General features: G+C 39.5%; 1 protein-coding gene across 1 annotated transcript in view; it reads left to right on the top strand.

Moving 5' to 3' along the window:
- The window catches only part of kiaa1549lb (KIAA1549-like b), a 52,974-nt gene extending 43,435 nt beyond the window's left edge, over positions 1-9,539 (top strand). The window contains exons 17-22 of the mRNA XM_083552847.1: positions 986-1,118; positions 5,147-5,524; positions 7,635-7,741; positions 7,831-7,976; positions 8,128-8,279; positions 8,757-9,539. Of these exons, the coding sequence (XP_083408973.1) occupies positions 986-1,118; positions 5,147-5,524; positions 7,635-7,741; positions 7,831-7,976; positions 8,128-8,279; positions 8,757-9,008 (1,168 nt within the window). The 3' untranslated portion in view covers positions 9,009-9,539. The remainder of the gene's footprint in view (positions 1-985; positions 1,119-5,146; positions 5,525-7,634; positions 7,742-7,830; positions 7,977-8,127; positions 8,280-8,756) is intronic.
- The last annotated feature ends 10,883 nt before the right edge of the window (positions 9,540-20,422 follow it).

Here is a 20,422-nt window from a genome sequence, read left to right as displayed (position 1 = left end):
ATGAGGGGTTTGAAATTGTGTCTGCCAATTACTCAAATCCTTTTATCAAGTAGCAAACCATCAGCGGCCCTTACAGAAGCTCCCTCTCATACTACAGCCAATTACTGACGATTACACACCCAGCACGAGAGTTTATCCCCAGGCCTGGTGTAATCCAACCATTAAACCCAGACACAAGGCCATGATTCTGCTTTTCTTCACATTTCCTTCAATTTATTTAGCAATGCAAAGACATCTGGGTCAGCTAACAGCTCCGGCTTACACTCACTAAAGGATATCTGATCCAGCTGTCAATATGAAACAAGCTTTTTTAGCCTCCTTTAGCTAATTTCATGCTTGTGTGCGATGCGTAATGGTGTGATGGACAGATCTAGGCTTCGTGAACACACATATGCTGATGATGCAATCAGTGAATTTTGTGTATAGATGGTGAATGAACTGAGTTGAACACAACAGAAGTCCTGAATAGATGAATAGAGTATGAATTTAGCAGGTGGCTCTCAAACAGCAGGAGGGAAAAAAAATTTCAGACATAGTCTCAGATAAATGTTTGTAGGAATCTAATTTGTCATGATATCTTCATTCAATTTAAAATATAAACTCATACGACATGTGGCTTTTAATCCATTATTTTTCTGGATTGCTCCAGGACTAATTGTCCTGGATGTATATATGTACGTAAATGTACTTCATCACCTATAGCACACATTTACATTGTGAAACATCTGACAAACTAGATGTTTACAGAGTTTGGAAAGCTTAGAGCTTTTTCTTCTGACCAAAACAAAGCTAAGGACTTCCATACAATGTTAAATGTTAAAGTAATGATAAGGTATTAGAACAAGCACATTCATATAAACCTTTGATATTCTGCAGCACCACTGTCAGGGCTGCTGTTATAGAAAATGAACAATTCAAAATAAAACAATTAAGTCTAAGATCAGAATGATTAATTCACATATTGCCATGTGTGTATTAAATGCAGACACTCTGAAGTAAAATATCCAGCATATCGGAGCAGACAATCATTAAACAGCCCGAGTCCTGGAGGAACCGAGATGGATCTGCTGGTGATGAGAGAACGACCCCGGAAAGGCATCCGCAACAGTGGCTATGATGTGAGTAATGCTAATCTTTACTACTACTATTAAATTAAGCTATTGTATTTCAGTGACAAAAGGAAAAGGTAAAAGAGCATCATACATTTCATTCTACAGCTTGAGGTATATCATATAGGAGAGGATGGAAAAAAATAATTGATAAGTAATGGGTTAAAAAAGATCCAAACATTCAAAATTCTATAAATCTGGGTATAGCCAAATCCTAAATCTACACTAAATTCATTTCCTATCCAAGTGACACTACCATCCCAACCATGCCCCATCCCAGCCACACTACCATCCCAACCATGCCCCCATCCCAGCCACACTACCATCCCAACCATGCCTCCATCCTAGCCACACTAGTATCCCAACCATGCCCCCATCCCAGCCACACTACCATCCCAACCATGCCCCCATCCCAGCCACACTACCATCCCAACCATGCCCCCATCCTAGCCACACTACTATCCCAACCATGCCCCCATCCCAGCCACACTACCATCTCAACCATGCCCCCATCCCAGCCACACTACCAACCCAACCATGCCCCCATCCTAGCCACACTACTATCCCAACCATGCCCCCATCCCAGCCACACTACCATCCCAACCATGCCCCCATCCCAGCCACACTACCATCCCAACCATGCCCCATTCCAGCCACACTACCATCCCAACCATGCCACCATCCCAGCCACACTACTATCTCAACCATGCCCCCATCCCAGCCACACTACCATCCCAACCATGCCCCCATCCCAACCACACTACCATCACAACCATGCCCCCATCCCAGGCACACTACCATCCCAACCATGCCCCCATCCCAGCCACACTACTATCTCAACCATGCCCCCATCCCAGCCACACTACCATCCCAACCATGCCCCCATCCCAACCACACTACCATCACAACCATGCCCCCATCCCAGGCACACTACCATCCCAACCATGCCCCCATCCCAGCCACACTACCATCCCAACCATGCCCCCATCCCAGCCACACTACCATCCCAACCATGCCCCTATCCCAACCACACGACATCCCAAACATGCCCACATCCCAGCCACACTACCATCCCAACCATGCCCCCATCCCAGCCACACTACCATCCCAACCATGCCCCCATCCCAGCCACATGGCATCACAACCATGCCCACATCCCAGCCACACGGCATCCCAAACATGCCCACATCCCAGCCACACAACCATCCAAACCATGCCCCCATCCCAGCCACACGACATCCCAAACATGCCCACATCCCAGCCACACTACCATCCGAGCCATGCCCCCATCCCAGGCATATTACCATCCCAACCATGCCCCCATCCCAGCCACACGACATCCCAACCATGCCCACATCCCAGTCACATGATATCCTAACTATGCCCCATCCCAGCCACACTACCATCCGAACCATGCCCCCATCCCAGGCATATTACCATCCCAACCATGCCCACATCCCAGCCACACAACATCCCAACCATGCCCACATCCCAGCCACATGATATCCTAACCATGCCCCATCCCAGCCACACTACCATCCGAACCATGCCCCCATCCCAGGCATATTACCATCCCAACTACGCCCCCATCCCAGCCACACGACATCCCAACCATGCCCCCATCCCAGCCACACGATATCCCAACCATGCCCACATCCTAATTACTCTTCCATCCCAGCCATGCCCACATTGCTGTTGCACCCTCATCCTAACAAGTTCACAGGTCTTTATAAATAAACCATTACATGAAATGAGCAGAACAGTGAATTAAGAGTGTATTAATTTCACTTACATTGGTGTAAGGAAATGTAAGGGGTTTCATATTGTACAACCATTCTTTATCCAGGCTGAGTGGGCTAGCTAAATGTACTAGCTAACTCAGAAACTTTCTAAAGAGCTTTAATACACTTTTAATAGGCACTTTTTTAATCATAGAAACATAAATAGAGATCAATCTTCTACAAAGTAAAGAAATAAAGAAATAAAGAAACACAAATACACAAATTCCAGTTATTTGAACTGAATGGTTTGGAAAATTCCAGCTATCATTTCCCTACGAACAAAACAGGATCAGAAATAGTAAACATTTCTTTGGTTTTTCAGCTGCTGTTCGAGTGTTAGCGCCCTCTTCAGGAAACGTTTGGCTTTTCAGTGATTTCAGTCAATGATACACAGGAAGCTTTTTTTTATGGGGAATTATTAGCTTTAAAACTAATCTAATTTCATTCATTATTAAACATTTAATACACATCTGAATGCTGAAGAGAAATGCACACAATCTGTACACAATGTACACAAACTTGTATTTTGTTTAAATAAGACATTTCTGATGTTGTTTCAGTATGAACTTTATTGAAGTTGTTATAAAATGGCAGCACTTGGCTGCAGGAATTTTCTCCCAGCTGTAATATTTGTGCCACTGGTGCACCAGCCAGTAAAACCCAATGCAGCTGGATCTCCTGATGAGAGAGTGAGAGAATCCATCAGAGATTACTGCAGAACCTTGAGCACAAGCTGATTTATGAGTCCCAGCATGCAGTGCGCCTGATTTCCTGTGACATGAAAACGAGGCAGAATAGGAAGGAGAAAGATGGTGGACTGAGGTGGATAAATGCAGAGAAAGAGAGATTTCACACACACACACACACACACACACACACACACACACACACACACACACACACACACACACACACACACACCTGCAGTAGACTGCAGATGAGCTTCGTTTTTCATTACGGCACTAACTCTGCATTTATGAGCTCTGTCCCGGCTATTAATCAAAGGAGGCGGAGCCAAGGCAAGTGATAAATAAATACTGTTCTCTCAATGTTGTTTAAGCAGCAAAATCAAAGAATCTCTTACACCAGCTCAGGGTTCATTCAACACCGATATTATTAGGGAAAGCAATTAATAATGAATGATTCTAGCAGCAGAGGAGGCTGGAATAAATTAGCATCAAGACAGATAGATACATCAAGATAGATAGATAGATAGATAGATAGATGGATGGATGGATGGATGGATGGATGGATGGATGGATGGATGGATGGATGGATGGATGGATGGATGGATGGATGGATGGATGGATGGATGGATGGATGGATGGATGGATGGATGGATGGATGGATGGATGGATGGATGGATGGATGGATGGATGGATAGGTTCTCTCAGCACCACTGCTGCTACATGAATATGACCTAACACAACACATAGAATGGAGATTAACATGGCAGAGGTAGAGCTCCATCTTTCTGAAGACAGAGCATGAAAAGAACATCTGGTTTTATTTAATCTTTTATCTTTGACTACAAAGGCCTGTTTGTGAAAGGGCCATGCATTAGAAGTCAGTCAACTTTTATAAATTGCTGTCTTTCTAAACCAAATAAATAAAAGCAAAATATCTGTACCATATTGGATTGAAAAGCAGAATTGTTAGTTGCTTTATATGGATCTTTAATGTAGCTTATTGTTGGCTATGTGTAGAGATGCGATTCGCTTCGGCCTCAGTTATGGAGATCTCTAATATATATTTGAGCAAGGCTCTTAACCCTCAACTGCTCAGTTGTAAGTCATTCTGGATGAAGCCATCTGCCAAATGCAGTAAATGTAATTATATAAAAATAAACTAAAAAAAGGTATAAATTCACAAGGATATACAGGTTTTGTTATAAAGAGATTATACCAGTTGAACAGGGGGAGCAAAACTGCATGTTGATTGTAGGCACTAAAATGAATAAAAGCATCAGAGAGAGATCAGTATCCCAATGATGAAGTATAGAATTCAGTGTGAAGATGGTTGTAGGTAAAATGCCGGCCTTGAATCTGCCAGGTCTGGTATAAATGGCCCTATAACTCCTAGTGGATGAAAGGAGGTTAAGCAGTTTGTGTTTATGATAAGTCCCTGATTATGTCCCTGATAATGTTTCATTTGTCTTATTATCGATTCTTCTGGATTTCTTTTGGAGTGGACAGGTTTGTTTGTGGTATCTCCGTAAAATGAAAGTAGCTGAATATGTTCCTGATATGTTCTCAGACGGAGCCTGAAATCATTGCGGAGACCGACGTGGACGGCTTGGCTGCTCGCCGTCACTATGGCTATGGCCGGCAGGCCAAAGGTCATTCGGAGACATCCACATTGAGCTCACAGCCCTCCATAGATGAGGTACGTCAGCAGATGCATCTGCTGTTAGAGGAGGCCTTCAGCCTTGCTTCAGCAGGTCATACCTCATCCAGCAGGAGGCACCAGTACCACCAGCAGCACCAGGCCATTAGCCCTTACAGCCCCGGGCCTTCTATTCCCTACTCTGAGGGGCCAACTAGCGCACCCGACACCATTAACCACACCCAAGGTGGACTACAGTGGGTTCCGGCCTATGGCCATGATCTCTATCAGTGTAGCCTGAGCAAACCGGTAAGCTTTTAAAGCAAAAGCTAAATTTTTTCAGATAGCAACTGCATTACATCATCACTAAAACCCTCAGAATACATTACATCATCGCTAAAACCCTCCTAATACATTACATCATCACTAAAACTCTCCAAATACATTACATCATCACTAAATCCCTCCTAATACATTACATCACCACTTACCCCTAATACATTACATCAACACTAAATCCCTCCTAATACATTACATCATCACTAAATCCCTCCTAATACATTACATCACCACTTACCCCTAATACATTACATCACCACTTACCCCTAATACATTACATCACCACTTACCCCTAATACATTACATCACCACTTACCCCTAATACATTACATCACCACTTACCCCTAATACATTACATCATTACTAAATCCCTCCTAATACATTACATCACCACTTACCCCTAATACATTACATCATCACTAAATCCCTCCTATTACATTACATCACCACTTACCCCTAATACATTACATCACCACTTACCCCTAATAAATTACATCATCACTAAATCCCTCCTAATACATTACATCATCACTAAATCCCTCCTAATACATTACATCACCACTTACCCCTAATACATTACATCATCACTAAATCCCTCCTATTACATTACATCACCACTTACCCCTAATACATTACATCACCACTTACCCCTAATAAATTACATCAACACTAAATCCCTCCTAATACATTACATCATCACTAAATCCCTCCTAATACATTACATCACCACTTACCCCTAATACATTACATCACCACTTACCCCTAATACATTACATCACCACTTACCCCTAATACATTACATCACCACTTACCCCTAATACATTACATCATTACTAAATCCCTCCTAATACATTACATCACCACTTACCCCTAATACATTACATCATCACTAAATCCCTCCTATTACATTACATCACCACTTACCCCTAATACATTACATCACCACTTACCCCTAATAAATTACATCATCACTAAATCCCTCCTAATACATTACATCACCACTTACCCCTAATACATTACATCATCACTAAATCCCTCCTAATACATTACATCACCACTTACCCCTAATACATTACATCACCACTTACCCCTAATAAATTACATCATCACTAAATCCCTCCTAATACATTACATCACCACTAAAACTCTCCAAATACATTACATCATCACTAAAACCCTCCTAATACATTACATCATCACTAAAACTCTCCAAATACATTACATCATCACTAAATCCCTCCTAATAAATTACATCACCACTTACCCCTAATACATTACATCAACACTAAATCCCTCCTAATATATTACATCATCACTAAATCCCTCCTAATACATTACATCACCACTTACCCCTAATACATTACATCATCACTTACCCCTAATACATTACATCACCACTTACCCCTAATACATTACATTATTACTAAATCCCTCCTAATACATTACATCACCACTTACCCCTAATACATTACATCATCACTAAATCCCTCCTATTACATTACATCACCACTTACCCCTAATACATTACATCACCACTTACCCCTAATAAATTACATCATCACTAAATCCCTCCTAATACATTACATCACCACTTACCCCTAATACATTACATCATCACTAAATCCCTCCTAATACATTACATCACCACTTACCCCTAATACATTACATCATTACTAAATCCCTCCTAATACATTACATCACCACTTACCCCTAATACATTACATCATCACTAAATCCCTCCTATTACATTACATCACCACTTACCCCTAATACATTACATCACCACTTACCCTTAATAAATTACATCATCACTAAATCCCTCCTAATACATTACATCACCACTTACCCCTAATACATTACATCATCACTAAATCCCTCCTAATACATTACATCACCACTTACCCCCAATACATTACATCATCACTAAAACCCTCCTAATACATTACATCATCACTTACCCCCCCCCCCCATGCATTACATCATCAGTAAATCCCTCTTAATGCATTTTATTCCCCCCCCATACATTACATCATCAATAAATTCCTCTTAATACATTACATGATGTTACTGCACTGTTTAGACTTTCAGGTTCACTCAACTCCCAGAGATGGTCACAGACACAGATTCGCCTCCTCCTCCTCCTGTTCCTCCGAGAACCGGCCCAGTGCCCAGAAGCTCACTGCAGAGGTGCGAGTTCAAAGCCCGTCAAATATTTCTGTTCCTACTCTCCCATCTAGTGGTTAAATTAAGTAGATGCATGTTCTACATTTCCTCAGGTCTTCTTCTGATGTTGGGCCAAAAGCTCCGAGCTCTCAATCTTCGGTGCCAGACATGCAGAGTCAGCAGGACAACAACACATACGTGCCAATCAGCAGAGGACCACTCCCACCCATCAACACCGAGCCTGTACTCAACCACTCAGGTGTGTATGTGACTCAATAAATACATTTACAATATATTCATTTTTATGGACTACCAAATCCACACCCAAGTATCTGAGAGACAGAAAAGAGATGTGAGAGCAAGAGTGTGATTATTAACAGCACTAACACGTCATTTTACGTGTCTCACAGGAAACCCGATGACCGCCGTGTACGCCATCCCGACCAGCAGGCAGGGCTACCCCGGATACTTTCTCTCCACTCCTCCTTCCTCCTATCACAGTCCCTCGTGGATGTCGTATCCCCCGGAGCCTGAGGACGTGTCGACACCGTGGACCGATTCCGTACGTGACTCTTTCACACCACAAATGAAACAGTCCTAAAATGTGATCTTCAGTGTGGTGTTTCTGGGGTTAACCAAAACCTGCCAACAAGTGCATGGATTGGAGAGGCTTGTGGGGTTTAATAACTGTTTAATTCAAGCGATTTTCTGTATCACATCTTATTAATTAACTGTTGGATTTTATGAGATGAAGGGAGAAAAAAAGAAAATTAGCCAAACGCATCGGCCAAAAATATCAGTATCAAATATCAGCCATCAGCTTCCTTGATTTCTAAATATAGTCATCAGTCAGAGAAAAACCCAAACCAGTCGACCACTAATGTGAATATCGAAATGTATTTCTTACATTATAGCAGCTATAAATGTAACCCTGGTGAGGAAATGTGTGTTTTATGGCTGCTATTTTGCGTGTAGATTTGCATATATCTTGTTTCTATTTTTTTTCTTCTTTAAAAAAAAGCTAAATTTTTTGCTGCAGGTTCCATTGCCAGGATACGCTGAAGCATTTCCAAACCCACGTTACCCTCGAGGAAGTGTGTTCCAGTGGACCTCGAGCCAGGCAGTGTCTCCTCCTCAGGTGGAACCCGATCAGCCGTTCTCGCTCTCCACCGACCCCACAGACGTGATCACCCCCATCACGCTCTCCACCTCGGCTCTGGTCCAGGCCATCCGCGATGAGGTCGCCAAGCTAGCCAAAAAGCAAGCGGACATGTTTGAGTTCCAGGTCTAGAGCTCCCCCTGCAGGACCGGAGAACAAACTGCACTCTGCAGATAATGAACTCCTTCCTCACTGATTTTTTGGTTACCAGTAAAACCGGAAACTTCCATTCCTTATAAGGAACTTAAAGGTGTATGTGTTTTATGAAAAGCCTGCCTGTTTATACAGCTTGTTCTCCTTTCCTACACCGGCATTCTATTTGCTCATCAAGCAAAGCTTTTGGATAACGGACAAAACCAAATCCATCGCTAATTTCATTTTTCACTTGAATTACAAAGAAACAGGAATGATGAATGATGATGAAATCGTTTTTCTCCGGAAAAAATAGTTTTGCCTTTGCACCGTAATCAAATGTACGACATACGTATGTACTGTTATCTAACGTTGATTTAGTTTTCCTGTAACAGCATGCGTTTTACTACTCACAATGATCTGACAACAGATTTCCCACTTCTCACTTACGTTATAGCAGCTATAAACATTTGTTCCCTCACCAGCTTTTTCTTTATTTCTCTCATTAAAATAAAACACATTTCACTTTGACACTGGAGACTCCTTCCATAGATGTCAAATAAACATCTCACAGAAAACATCACCACATGAACAGCATCCCTGTGAACGAGCCGTTTCCCTAAAAACAATAACGTATCCGGATGAAAGCGTTAATATTAACCTGCGCTACTGTTCCTGTTAAACTGCTGTTATAGAGAATTAATCAACACTTTCTGACCAATCACGATGCAGCATTTAACATCGCTGGGATTTATGAATGTATATATTATCTTCCTTTTCTTCCTACTGAAAGTTATGCAACAAGTTTGTGTTTCGAAATTTTCAGATGAAATTGTATTCATTATTTGATGTATATAATATTTGAAAGAGTTTCCACTTGATTTTGTTCTTCCAACTTTTTTTCCCTAGATATACATACAGTGTCTGTGAAAAGTATTGAAACACTGGGAGTTTTATAGCATTTTATGGATTTTTAAATAACAGGTACAGAACTCAGACGTGCTCTTCGGCTCATCGTCTTGTTGTACGGTGAAGTCGGTTGCTATGAGCCACAGACGGATCTGCATGGTGTTGAAGTGTGGAATGAGAGACATGATGGTTTAGGATTCTTTTCACTTTCTGGACTCTTCCCTGCTCCAAAACAACCCCAAACCATTAAACTTTCACCTCTATGTGTGAGTGTGGGGGTGAGGGAGTCTGATCACATCTTCTCTCCTGTTCTCCTTCTTACACAAGTTCTTCTGGTAGAGGCACAAATGTCCCATTTGGACTCCACACAACTTTCTTCCACTCATTCACTCTCAAATTATTGTGTGTTTGCTGCATAGACCATGCATGTGTCTCAAAAACCATAAAAGACTCTGTTTCCACACTTTTCATAAGCACTGCAATTATTATTATTATTATTATTATTATTATTATTATTATTATTATTATTAATATTAATATTAATATTATTATCACCATTATTATTATTATTATTATTATTATTATTATTATTATTATTATTATTATTATTATTAATATTATTATCACCATTATTATTATTATTATTATTATTATTATTATTATTATTATTATTAATATTATTATCACCATTATTATTATCATTATTATTATTATTATTATCATTATTATTATTATTATTATTATTATTATTATTATTATTATTATTATTATTATTATTAAAGCATAAATAGTTCCCATTGATAAAATAAAGCGTTATCATTGTAATGGTGATGCTCCTTTTTTGTTTACTTTTATTTTGTTTTTGTGAGAAAATAAATTTTCTGTATTTGAAAACAGAAAATTGATCGTAAATGTGTGTAATAATATTTTTTTGCCCTCATTTCTTCTATCAATAATCTACTCTATGATGATTTTTCATTTTTTATTTTATTTTCTTTCATTTATTTTTATTTGTTAATGTACATTCATATCATATACTACTTTTTTTTTTTAATCATTAAATTTGAAGAGCATCAGTGCCAGAAACGAACCATGTCACTGGAAAAACTCGAAGGAAAAACTTTCTCACTGCATTTTTTAAACAAGAACTTATTTAATTGGAACAAACATAAAGATCATTTGTGTAATTAATTTATGCGTAAATAAAAACAAGAAATAAAATTGCAGATGGAACGATTTGTTGTAAAATCTGGTCCTGTGTAGAAGTGGACATTTTCTGTCCAGACCCCCTTCAGTTTTTATTTTCCTTTTGAAAGTTGTGATTTGTTTGAATAAAGCTGTGTCCTTGTCACGACCTTGACATAAAACTTCATATTCATAAGAATGAGTTAACATCGAGTATTTCTCACTCAGTAGGTGCAATTTTCCTCCCTGACTTTTATCTGTCCCTCTCAGCTCGAGAGCAGTTTTAGAGAAACAACAGTAAAATTGACCATTTGGCTGTGAGTGTTTCTGAATCACTTCACACTTCACAGGAAAAGAAAATTACCTTTAAAGTAACCAGGATGATAAAAAATACAAAATTGAGAGGGTGTATGTTTCAGTTTCTGTCTAAAAAATAGAATCACATTTATTTTTAAAACCATGTGGATTTCACTAATAAACAAAACACTGACTAACCACGAAATAAGTATTTTAATCCTGTAAAATCTATAAACGTTCCTCAAAATGAACATCTAGATGTCTAAATTAGTCCCAGTGACTTTTCTGAAGATTAATAGACGGGGACGGCATACTGACACCAGCACTGTGACTCAAATATAAAACAGTGTGCTCTGTTTTTTAGCATGAAAGAGAAAACGTACTAAAACATTATTTCAGACCCACACCAGACAGCAGTTCTCCAAAAACGTTCTCCAAAGTTCTCCAAAAAAGGTTCTTTTATCATCCAGTCAACAACAGTACACTATACATCAAGCTAACTGTCAGATATTTACATTTTATTAACAATTTACTTTCAAGCATCTAAGTTAATTTATCATTAAAAAAAAAAAAAAAAAAATCTTTACCATGTTAATTCTTGACTTTCGCCACATGATGGCGTTTCGCCACATGATCTATAATTTGACATTAATAGGATTCCTCAGTACTTTATCCCACCACCAACATCCTCACAGTGTCTCTCAGTGTATTACACAGTCTCTTTCTGTTCCACTCACACGATGCTCCGATTCAGCAGGAACACCAGAGAACAGTATATACACTGACATCACTTCTACACCCTGAGGCCCACATTCCCCATATCAGTTTCTTTTTTCCTTGAAAATCTTTTATGCTCATAGTAACCTTGGGCTGACCTCGAGTTTTGTGTTGCTTAGGATTTTGCTTTATCATGCAGTGTTGATTGATGAACGTGATGTCGGTCATCAAAATCATCACTTGCATGCAGTGGTGGACGAAATACACAAGCCATTTGTAAAAGTGTGGTAAAAGTACAAACATTTTTGCCTTCAAATGTACTTAAGTATCCAAAGTAGTGATTTATTATAACTATAATGTTCCTGTTATCATTTTTATCACAAGATTCTTTACTTAATCACCTCAGTTTGTGTGTAAAGACTCGAATGTGACTCTCAGCACACTGATCTATTAATAGAATGATATTAATGACTCAAACACTGATTGATTTCTATTACAATCATCATCAACACAAAACCTTCTAATTGATAACTAAATTGCATAAATAAATCCGCAGACTGCAGCGCCCCCTGCTTCTTGGAGAAAGAGAGGCGGAGTTGAATGCTCTTGCCACAAGGGGAAGAACCCCAAGCCGAAAAGGCATGCTCAGAAGCTCGTGAAGGAGTTCTGGACCAAGCGATTGTGGAGGGAGAAGGAGAAAAGCCCGTTTTGGTTGCTTTCATATTTTTTGACAAACAATAAACATAGAGCACTTCATGAACAAACAGAAGCTAGCGCTGGCTTCACTCCATGTGTGTTTTATAGCTTCCTGGTTGTGATGTCACCTTGCCATGACACCGCACTTTCCATTGGACAGCTTACACATGTCATTTACAGTGTGGACAACGCAGAAGCTTCCCAAAGCGTTGTTGACCCAGCTCAAAATCCTGAAAGGTAAAGTACAGATACGTGAAAATGCTACTTAAGTACAGGAACGAATTACATTTACTTCATTACTTTATGATCAGGAAAGTGTATAGTATTTGTTTTCCTCTTGTCATCAGGTGTTCCAGCATGACAATGCTGTGCTCTGTGCACAAAGCCAGCTCCATGAAGATCTGCTTCACACGGGTTGTAGTGGAAGATCTCCCGTTATAGAGCCCTGAACTCAACCCTACTGAACACCTTTGGGATGAATGTGAACACTAACTGCACCCCAGGTCATCTCACCTTCTCACCTGCATCACTACCTGACTTTACCTACACCTTTGTGGCTGATGAACACAATTGTACACAAACAATCTAGAGGAACATCTTTGAAGGGATTAAATTGGGACTAAATGTGGAATGTGATGCTCAAAAAGCACGTACCAAACTTATGACCAGGTGTCCACAAATGTTTAGCAATACAGTGTGTATTATAGTGTATATATATATATATATATATATATATATATATATATAGGAATCCTGACTATAATGGCCTTTTTTTACGTATAGAACTAGAATCAGGAGAACACTGATTATTTCTAGGTGAGGGTGAGGAGGTGAGGAGGTGAGAAGGTGACGACGTGTTGAAAGATAACGACATGCTTCTGCACCTTGTTTCAACACAACCTCATAATTCAGACTGATAGAAGCAGGATAAAGCATCTCTTTTTCTCTCTCTCTCTCTCTCTCTCTCTCTCTCTCTCTCTCTCTCTCTCTCTCTCTCTCACACACACACACACACACACACACACACACACACACACACACACACACACACACACACACACACACACACACACACAGAACCAGGATGTGGCTCGATCTTCACACAAACCCATTATTTGATTTGAAGAAAAAGGCCCACAGGGCACTTGGGTGGTTTTAATGGCATCTCAGCACACTATCGCCATTCTGACAATTACCAGCGAGCTCTAGCAGCACTTATCTCCCCCAAGCAGCCACCGTATCATCCCCCCTCCCCCCTCACATCCCCACACACTGATTACAGGTATAAATCTCACCTCACCAGCGCTCCAAATTAATAAAGGCAGCAGTCAGGGAAGGTCTCTTCTCTCGTCTCGGGTTACGTTCCATCTCCGTGTTGTTTATGGTCTGTTCCTCTTGTCAGAGTGTTGTACCTCCACTAATTAACAGCCTGAAATATAGAGCAGAGACCAACGTCTAAAATAAATCTGTTTCAGAAGAAAGGACTCGGGTTTGGCAGAATTTATTCTGCTTCACCAATAACTCTGGCAGTAACACTACTCTGAATCACAAGCTCATGTAACGCGTTTCTATAGTAACGGCTCATTCACAGAAATGTTGTACGAATGATGTACAACATTACATGTAACATTACATGTGGTGAAACTGATTGCTGAAATATCTGCAGTTATACGCTTATGGACGTGAGTTGCAACAACATCAAACAGCTCAGGTAAACACACCTCTGAAAAATGTCGTCTGCTCGGTATGGCATAACGGGGCTCAATGTGCTCGATCAGCCTACGAAACCCCACATCTTCTACCACAGAGAATGGCTGATCATCTAAGGCAATGAATTCCATAATCTTTTTGTGTAATGACTTTTGCCTTGACACCATCACTGGGAAACTTCCTGCCTTTTCAAAAACGTCCACCACAGACGGAGTGCGCGTGCTCGGAGGGGTTTTGCTTTTCTGTGCGTGTTCCTCTCATATTCAGCATAGCGATCGGGATGTTTGGATTTCAGGTGATAAATTAAACCCGACGTGGAGAAAGTCTTTGCAGACGCACCTCCTCTTGAAATTTGGGCATTACATGTTTTGCAAATCGCTCTCCGTGGGTCTTTCTTCAAGATATACTGAAATACGTCCACACCGCAGACATGGTTCTTTAGACATGCACGTGCAGGACGCGGTTTCTGTTTGCGTCATCACAACACACTGTTTCGGCCGCGTTTTTTCAGTGATCAAAGTCTTTTCAAATTTTCAGTGGCTGAATATTCGGTGCATCCCTAGTGATATTCTTTCATGAATCAACTTTGTAAACGGTTTGCATATCATACACATATCACTTTTTTCTTCAAAGAACAGAAAAGTGCACATTACACACTTTTGTGGTCACCTGACCTAAAGACTGCTATGTGCTTTTTGATCCCATTTTACACTTAGTCTCTATTTACTGTTATAACAACCTACACTCTTCAGAGAAGATGCTCCATTAGATTTGATGAGAAGATGCTCCATTAGATTTTGTACTGATGTTGGTGAGAAGGTGAGGAAGCCTGGAGTGCAGTCAGCGTTCACATTCATCTCACAAATGTTCTATAGCCGAAGATCTTCCACTCCAAACCATGTAAACCATCTTCCTGGAGCTGGCTTTGAGCACAGCGGCATTGTCATGCTGGAACAGGGTTGGGTCTCCTAGTTAATTATGCAGCATCCAAAGACCTTCTATACAATTGTGTGCCTCTTTTGTGGGAAGAGCTTTGAGAGGAACTTTGTTTAATGACAATATTCTGGTATTTTGGGGTTTCTGGGTATTGAACTAATATTTATCAGCAGCCATTTTTTAATTCCTTCGTTTAAGTCAATAAAGTTAAATTATTTTAATTCTGCTGCCTTATTTTCCTGTTTTTATCTTGAATTTGAAGTGGTTTTAAAATATTTTACACAGGTGTTGGATCATTTCAAATGTTCCGGAAAGGATATTGATGATGATGATGATGAGGATGATGAGGCTACAAGAGCTTTCAAGTTTGTAATCACATTTAACAGCAATTTTTTTATTAAAAGCCTTTGTTTAAAAATTTAGTGGTGCCAATTTTAAAGTCCTCCTTGTAGGTGCAACATTCAGTAAATCTAACTGCGTATGGTTTCACAGAAGCTGCAGTACAGACGTGCGAACTGCAGATGGCGCTGCAATGCATCACACAGGAAATTTCCTTCTTGCTGAAGCTCTGAACGCAAACAATCGAACTCACATGATTCCTGATTTTAGTGCAAGTAATTAAGAACATAAGCTTCATCTGCTCTGTTTATCATCTGCAACTCAGTCTATTGCATTAGGTTTAAATCCTAAATCCTGGCCTCTGCTCCACCTCTGAAACCCACTGACCCTTTCCATCTCTGTCCAGGTTCCTCCCCTTGTATCTCTCTCTCTCTCTTGTGATTCCTCTTCAACCCAGGAGGTAATTGCAGCTCTGCAGTTCGGTCCACTTACACCCGGGTTCCTCATCAGGCTGAGTAAATACTCTGGAGTGGTGTGGAGAGGAGAGAACAAGGTTAGAGGGAACTAATTACAATTCCATGCCATAGCTCAGCTCTGGGTGAAGAACTCTTCCTCCTGCTCTTGTCCTTCATCTTTTTTTTTTTTTATTCTATGAAATGACTGAACAGCCAAGTTGTAGTGCTGCAGAAAACTCACAGGTTCTAAAGTTTCGGATCTGAAAAGAAAAACTCTGAGAAGCATAAACTGTTTTTAAACTAGTTATTTACACAATTATTCTTTAAGAAGACCAGACCTGATGCATGAATTCTACTCTGGTGAAGGTTTATTTACACTTGAATATGACATTTTTTTTTTTTAACAAAATCTGGGCAATATTATGAAGATGTCTTTTTTTACTTATATGTAAGAAAGAACCATGTGTCCTCCTCAAACTGTCAGCAGAATGTGGAGAAACAGAATTGTATAGTATTGTCTCTGGATGCAGAAGCATGGAATTTTCCCTTCACTTTAACTAGGAGACCCAAACCTGCTCCAGCATGATGCCCCTCTGCACAAAGCAGCTCCATGAAGATCTACTTTACATGGGTCTGAGTGGATCTCCTGCTCTAAAGATCCAATGGTTGGATCATGTTCCAGCACTATTAAATGCCCAGTGTAAGTTTCTCTGTTTAGAAATGAAACCGTCAGCAGGATCCAGCACTTTGGCTCTCACCCACGACGCCCATTTCACTTTTATCTCCATCCATCTTTGTCCTTGACCGGATTGATTAAGTCATTTTTCAGCCATAGTGTCTAAAATGTCTGCGCTCAAGTGGTTCTACCTTTCCTCACTCCCTTTTCCATCCCACATGTCACAGAGCTGCTGGTGTTCCTCCTGATGCATGTTTGCTCAAAGTCCCCACCGATTTAATTCAGTTTCAGCTCAATTTCTTTGCACTGACAGGTGAGATTTTTTTTGTTGAGAGAGGTTTATATATTTACACAATATACCCCTGATGGGGTTTGTTGATTATTTTTTAAAAGAGGTTTATTCCTGGGTGAAGAAACATGAGTCCAGCTGAAAATGGCAAACTTTGAAGCTTTAAATGGTCTGAATAACAAATTATTGGTCAGAAAATGAGCAGGACTTAAACAGATGCTCATCATTTGGTGCATTTGATGTGAATTGCTTCAAACAATTGATTAGAAGGTCAACAATTCTGTAAATCCAGAGATGTGTTCATGTGAACATTTACATCATGAGTTGATATTTGCATCCATGAAGAGTATATGAGTGAATTTTTTAGCTTTCTAGCAAAAACTAAAGAAACACATGGTGATACAGGAGCATCTAAGAAATGCATTTCTTTCATTCTTTGACCAATGATTTGTTCTTAAGACCATTAAAACTGTTGCCAGATTTGGCAGCATAAAAAAAAAATGCTTCATGTTGTTACAGCGACAGAAACGGACAGAGGTGAAGGCATCGTGATCTTTATTCATATTTGCAAACAAAACCAATAGTTCAGGCAGAAGCAGCATCAAAATCCAAACTAGAGTCAGTCAATCATAAAGAATTTACTAAGTTGTTCAGGAACAGAATGAGGGAACCAGAAACAAGTCTGAGTTAAGCTGACACTTCAGGAAGGGGATTTTAATCCCAGCGTGTCCTGGTCTGTCGTGTCTGTTTCTAGTAAGGAAATAAAACACACAGTGGGGATATTGTAGGAAAATAATCAACAATAGGGACAAAATACAGAGACAATCACTAAACAAATGGCTTGGTATGGACTGTTATGTAAACAGAGAATATACTTCGCAACTAGTAGACTAATTTATAGTCTTATATAATCTGTGTCTGTCTGATTGAGTCCAGGTGATTTTTTATATCATGTCTTTAAAAATATTGGTGTTTGTTGGCTGGGATTTGAACTTTGACATGACTCAGGTGTTGACGTAACACATGTGACCCTGAACACAATGCTACAGGGATGGGTTCTGGATCCTCAGTGCTTCCAGAGGAAGAATAAAGGAACAAAGGATTTTTGCCTCCAATTCTGTGGTAACAGTTTGGGGAAGAAACACAAATGGCTGGAAAGGTCAGGTGTCCCAATACTTTTGACTATATAGTCTATTTGTAGCATATCAGAGAGTCATTTTTAGATTATTAAACCTTTTTTTAAAAAAAATTCTCATTTTCAGCTTTACATTTTCTTTTTCTTAAAGCAGCTCTTTTTTGTTTGTAGGCGTAAATTCTGAAAATAAGCGATAAAGATCTGCCGATAGGGTGCTATCAAGAGAGAGGTTTAGAATTCATTTAGAGCAGGAAATACTACATAGATAGATAGATAGATAGATAGATAGATAGATAGATAGATAGACAGACAGACAGACAGACAGACAGACAGACAGACAGACAGACAGACAGACAGACAGACAGACAGACAGATAGATAGATAGATAGATAGATAGATAGATAGATGAAATGCAGTTTAGCATCAATCAGAAGTAGTAGCACTTGTGCAAAATGTAAAAAGAAAATTGCAAAAGCTGATGAGTAAGTATATTTATTTATTTATTTATTTATTTATTTATTTATTTATTTATTTATTTATTTATATGATTTATATTAAAGATCATTTCACTTGCTGATATGTAAGAAGCTATTTTTTGAAGCGTGTCACATTTTCCCATTATTCACTGTAAAATGTAGAAAAAGGTTCAGCTGAAGGTACCTTCATCATAATTTTTTTTTTATGTTAAATTCCAACTCTAGCATATGTCAGCATTTCCCAGGCTGTAACTTAGTCAAGGTCACTGATCCCACACAGACAGTCTCCTGTAGCAGCAGGGAGTTTTACTATCACACTGATGATAGTCTAGACTCTAGACCGTAATCTTGATGAAATGGCTAACAACATAGACCTTATCCTCACTAGCACATTAGACACCGTTGCCCCATCCGGTTAAAAAAAAGCTGGAGAAAAAACACCTGCTTCATGGTATAATAGTTATACTCATGCTCTCAAGAGGACAGTCTGTAATCTGGAAAGAAAATGGAGGAAAACTAAATTGGAGGTATTTAGAATTGCGTATAAAGACAGTATGCTCAGCTACAGACAGGCGCTAAAAGCTGCTAGAGCTGAACACCTGAGCAAACTCATAGAAAACAACAAAAACAATCCCAGGTTCCTTTTCAGTACAGTAGCTAAACTAACTACAAATCAGGGATCTGAAAAATTGATTCCATCACAGTTTAGTAGTGAGGACTTTATGAATTTCAGCATCTCCTCATCCAATCATACCTAAAACTCAACAACTCCACAACTACACTGCTTTACATGTTCAGGACAGGAAGAGCATCTTAGTGCTGCATTTGAAACTATAGATCATGACCTTCTCCTAGATCACTTACATAATTACAACGGCATTCAGGGACAGTCATTAAGCTGATTTAAATCCTACCTGTCTGACTGTTACTATTTTGTAGATTTAAATGGAGAGCTATCCAGGTTAATGCAAGTAAATTATGGGGTGCCACAAGGTTCAGTTCTAGGACCCCTGCTTTTAACAATATACATGCTTTCCTTAGAAAATATTATTAAAAGGCATGGGATCAGCTTCCACTGCTTCCGCTGATGATACCCAGCTATATATCTCATCAAAACCAGACGATACACTCAATTATCTCGGATAACTGAGTGTATTAATGAATTAAAGACTGGATGACCCATAACTTTTTATTATTAAATTCTGATAAGACTGAAATTTTGCTCATCGGCCCAAAAACCAGTACACAGAAGCTCCAGCATTTCAACCTGCATTTAGACGGATGTTCTGTAACCACTAGTTCAACAGTAAAAGACCTGGGAGTTATTTTAGAGCAACTTATCTTTTAAAAATTATATCAGCCATGTTACAAAAACAGCTTCTTCCACCTTAGAAATATTGCTAAGCTAAGAAACATGTTGTTTATATCTGATGCAGAGAAGCTCAGCCATGCGTTCATGACCTCCAGAATAGACTACTGTAATGCATTACTAGGTGGATGTCCTGCATCACTAATAAACAAGCTACAGTTTGTCCAGAGTTCTCACAAGGTCGAGAAAATATCACCATATAACCCCAATCTTCTCATCCCTTCA

The sequence above is a fragment of the Silurus aristotelis genome, assembly GCF_946808225.1.
Source record: "Silurus aristotelis genome assembly, chromosome: 10".
Taxonomy (NCBI): Eukaryota; Metazoa; Chordata; class Actinopteri; order Siluriformes; family Siluridae; genus Silurus; species Silurus aristotelis.
The sequence above is the reverse complement of the archived record's forward strand: the minus strand, read 5'-3'. Positions and strand labels throughout refer to the sequence as shown.